Consider the following 3,796-nt stretch of genomic DNA (forward strand, 5'->3'; position numbering starts at 1 on the left):
AATCGGTCTTCAATTCGGTCTTCAGTGCTTCGAGACTTGACACTCCGTGAACTCTTTGTGCTCCCTTTTGTATCCCTTGTTCTGGTATGACTCTTTGTTGCGGTTGTTGTGGTTATTGTTCTTGTTCTTCTTCTTCTTTTTCTCGTCCCTCATCTTCTATTTCATCTTCATCTACCAAACTTTTCCCCTTCTTCTTTTTCTTTAAAGAATTTCTGGAACGAATTTCCATTTCATGGATTTTTTTTCCAGTATATGCTCTCCGGATTCTTCTCAAGATATTGCATCCATACTTTAACCGTTGGATCTTCACTTCCATCGAGATCCTTTAGATAAAAAAGAAGAGCTTCTTATGTCGCTTCCTTCTTAAGAATGCTCTTAATTCCCTGAAAAATAGATGAGAATTATTGTTACTATATGCATCATGTGACAATGTGACTGAGTCACATGGTCCCATGTGACCGAGTTACACGGTACCATGGGACCGAGTTAAATAGTACCATGTGACCAAATAGGTTATGGTACCATGTGACCATAAAACCTGTGACCAACACATCATGTCCTATTTTTTGCGTACCGTTGCTTTAGTACCAATCTGGTCTATAACAGTGTTGAAACTCCATCTGACATTTGCTTTGACGGATTTCTTGCACATTCTGGGATACGTCGGATCCGCTCCCTCGACGTCTTTGTACATCCCATTGGCACCTAAATTTGAGATGCATTCGAAAGGAAGCAACTATATCATATTGTGTAAATATTAAATTCCAAAACAAATCAATATAATAACGGTACTTTTCATTTATACACATAGTGAAAAACCCTTACCATAAGAGGGATTATAAACCCTCGACAGTGCCATTTCTTCTTCGGCCCTCCACTTCCGAAGCTCGCTCTTACTTGATGTAGAAGCTATTTTTTCCTTCTTTGTGCTTCGAATCCGAAGAGAGTAAAGAGAGAGACGTACAAGAGAAAAATCGCGGCTTAAATCCAGGTATTTTCGGCAAAAAACCGACAGTTTCGAAAGACAGACAGAGGAGAGAGAGAGAGGAAAATTCGAGAGTTAGGAGAGAGAGAGAAATGTCGAGAGTGAGGAGAGAGACAGAACGTAGGCTGATGTACGAGGGAGAAAGAGAGAACCGTTTTTTATTTAAATTTAAAATGAGTTTTTTCATCTTTTAATAAAAGTCTGAGAGTATAATAGGTCTTTGCATCACTTCTCCCTATTTTTTTTAATTTGGATTTTCAAAGGTATAAGAAGAAGTCCTTATTGTAGTCAAAGGGTAGATTGGATATATCCCCTACGAACGATCTTGAAGGCAATAGTTGACTTAGAGAGCGTGATATGCACACGCAGAAAAAGCGAGTGGGAGTTGTTTTTTAAAGGTAAAAACAGAGGGCTCATCAAGTTCCAATAACTCGGGCCGGCAGAGGGCCCCACAAATTTTATGAAAAATTCAACGCTCTAGATAAGCATAGACCTGTCATTGTACACGTGTCTCTCTCCGCTTATCGACGTCACTGTCCCTCCTCCACCCATTTTTGAATTTAATATTTCTCTTTCCAAAACCTTTCTCAAAAACAAAATTAAAATACATTAATTTCCTTCTAACTAATGTGAAAGAAAAACATTTAGTACCAATTTTTATTTTGAGTTAAAATTTAATTTTAATTTTTATAAATTTAAAATTATTTTTTTAATTGTTTAATTGATTTTTTCATCTAAATAATTTTTCAAATTTTATAAAAACTTGATTATTATTATTTTTTTATTTTAGGATTTTAAAACTCCGAAAACCTTTTTACCTTTCCACACAGTTCATCCATCCATATTTCTTGAGACCAAATGGCCATATAAAACGAAACTTCCTATCCTCGATCTCATCAAAGAAATCGTTTTACACGAACCATTAAAACATCAGAAAATCATATGGCCTTGTTGTGTATTCTACTCCAAAACTAGGAAAGGGGAAAAAATGAAAACGTAAAAAAAAACCCCCCAAATATGAAATATGAACAAAACGGAAGATTAAGAAGAAGTAAAATAGTCTCTCCTTCATCTCGCATGTCTTAAGCTCCGAAGTTGTGGCAGCAACTTACTTCACAAAAGCTTCCATTCTGCGACATGTGGACAGAATCAGGAGCTGGTTAGTCAACGTGAGACATTAGCCATCATCTACACCCTTCCTCCATATTTGTAATCGCCATGGAAACAGTGAGTGAAGCTAGTTTGCAGGCTGAAGTTTTCTCCAATGGAGTTTTACCTAGAAACCTACAGGAAACACAATGTTGGCGTGGAACAAACAAGAGGGTTTTTTCCCGACACCAAATCCAGAGACCAACAATGTTCCGACATCGATTGAGACAGAGCTAAGATCACCAACACAGAATAAGCGTTTCCAAGAACCCATACTGGATCTGTAGAAGATCGTTCCATCTTCTAAAGCTACACAAACAATACGCATACGGATCGAAGAAACAGAAAAGGGAACTTCAGCATAAGTTACCTGGAATTTCCTTGCCGGGGGAAGACGGAGGAGCCAAGGCGTAACAGAGGACGGACCTTCCGGCCATGGAGATGGCGGATACGATCCCGGCGACATAGAAGACCATGATCAAACCCAGAACCCAAGGCATCAACAGAAACCCTATGAAGAAAGTCACAGATCCGCAGAACATCAGAGCCACCGATATCCCTAGCAGCAGCGATGCAAATCCCGCCGGAGAAATCTGGTTCGTCGCCGATGACGACGGCGGCGGACGTCTTCCCGTCAGCTGATTTGGGCTTTCCGGCAACTGATCGGGAAACGTCATGGGCATCGGCGGAGACCGGAGGAGACTCAGGACAAGAGCCGAGAGCTCGTAGAAAACCCTAGATTGCTGATCTCGCTGGTGCTGTTGCCTTCTCATCTTCAATGGAATACCCAATAATTTTCTCTGGAGAATTCCGAAAGAAGAAATCTTTGTATATAAGACTTGGATTTTAAGTTAAATCTTCGCCAAAATCGAGGCAAATGGATAAACTGGGGTGACAGAGACCCGTCTAGATTTATCCAAAGCCGCCGATTGATTGGATACAGATTTAATGTTCCTTGCCAAATGGGGGAAGTTGGATACCGGGAAAATGTCTGTTTGTGTCTCGGGAAAATTAAAAAGGAAATCACAACTGGGGCAGGGGAAGGCAGATATCAAAATCCTTCGCCGTTTTCTCTGTTTCCCCCTTGTCCTTGGTTGTCACTTTGTAATGAGAAACAGAAAAACGGGAAAACGGCTGGGATAAAAATGGAGAAAACAGTGGAAGTATCCAAAATTTATAATTTACAATTCTCATTTTAATATTTTGATTTTATATACATTTCCTTACCCAAAACAAATGATTTTATAAAATGGATATATTTATTTCTTTTAATATATCCTGTATTATAAATATATAGTTTTTTATTCTTTCCAAACATTGATGATCGAATGACGTGATATTTGTAACCATTTATTCTTATACCAAGATAATCTCTAACTTTCAAAATATTTGTGTGCTGCGTAAAACGAATAAATAATTTGAAATTAGTTGGTTTAAAGTATTGATTAGTTCATAATTTTAAAATTAATGATAACGTAAATCATTCTTTCATACAAGATATCTATATAGTCACTTAAATACCGTATATTTATAACCCAACAATTGATGATATAGTGGTGAGAGGTGACAAAGACATCCTCAAGTTCATGAGTTCGATTCTACTGTGGAGTATGGATGTAATTTCTGGACTAAAATGGTCCATATATAAAGGTTGATCTCGGG

The 3,796-nt window shown here is 38.1% G+C and overlaps 1 protein-coding gene and 1 long non-coding RNA gene across 3 annotated transcripts; both read right to left on the reverse strand.

Moving 5' to 3' along the window:
• Positions 1 to 18: 18 nt before the first annotated feature.
• On the reverse strand, positions 19 to 1,045 carry LOC104807143. Its single transcript, XR_770725.1, has 3 exons — positions 826 to 1,045; positions 575 to 705; positions 19 to 383 (listed from the first exon to the last, which is right to left on the reverse strand). It is a non-coding gene; the product is annotated as an uncharacterized LOC104807143 (long non-coding RNA).
• A 799-nt stretch (positions 1,046 to 1,844) lies between these two features.
• On the reverse strand, positions 1,845 to 3,257 carry LOC104807144. 2 transcript variants are annotated; one of them, XM_010532264.1, is made up of 2 exons: positions 2,505 to 3,257; positions 1,845 to 2,115 (listed from the first exon to the last, which is right to left on the reverse strand). In XM_010532264.1, exons 1-2 carry the CDS (start codon positions 2,905 to 2,907, stop codon positions 2,099 to 2,101), a joined length of 420 nt encoding a protein of 139 aa, XP_010530566.1. In that variant the 5' UTR covers positions 2,908 to 3,257; the 3' UTR covers positions 1,845 to 2,098. The 2 variants fall into 2 exon arrangements, with proteins under 2 accessions (XP_010530566.1, XP_010530567.1); XM_010532265.1 differs by having other exon boundaries at positions 1,845 to 2,269; positions 2,505 to 3,255.
• Between the last annotated feature and the right edge of the window lie 539 nt (positions 3,258 to 3,796).

The sequence above is a fragment of the Tarenaya hassleriana genome, unplaced genomic scaffold (genome assembly GCF_000463585.1).
Source record: "Tarenaya hassleriana unplaced genomic scaffold, ASM46358v1 Cleome128, whole genome shotgun sequence".
Taxonomy (NCBI): Eukaryota; Viridiplantae; Streptophyta; class Magnoliopsida; order Brassicales; family Cleomaceae; genus Tarenaya; species Tarenaya hassleriana.

Coding starts and splice junctions, on each gene's coding strand:
- LOC104807144 (XM_010532264.1), bottom strand. CDS start 2,907: ATGAGAAGGCAACAGCACCAGCGAGATCAGCAATCTAGGGTTTTCTAC.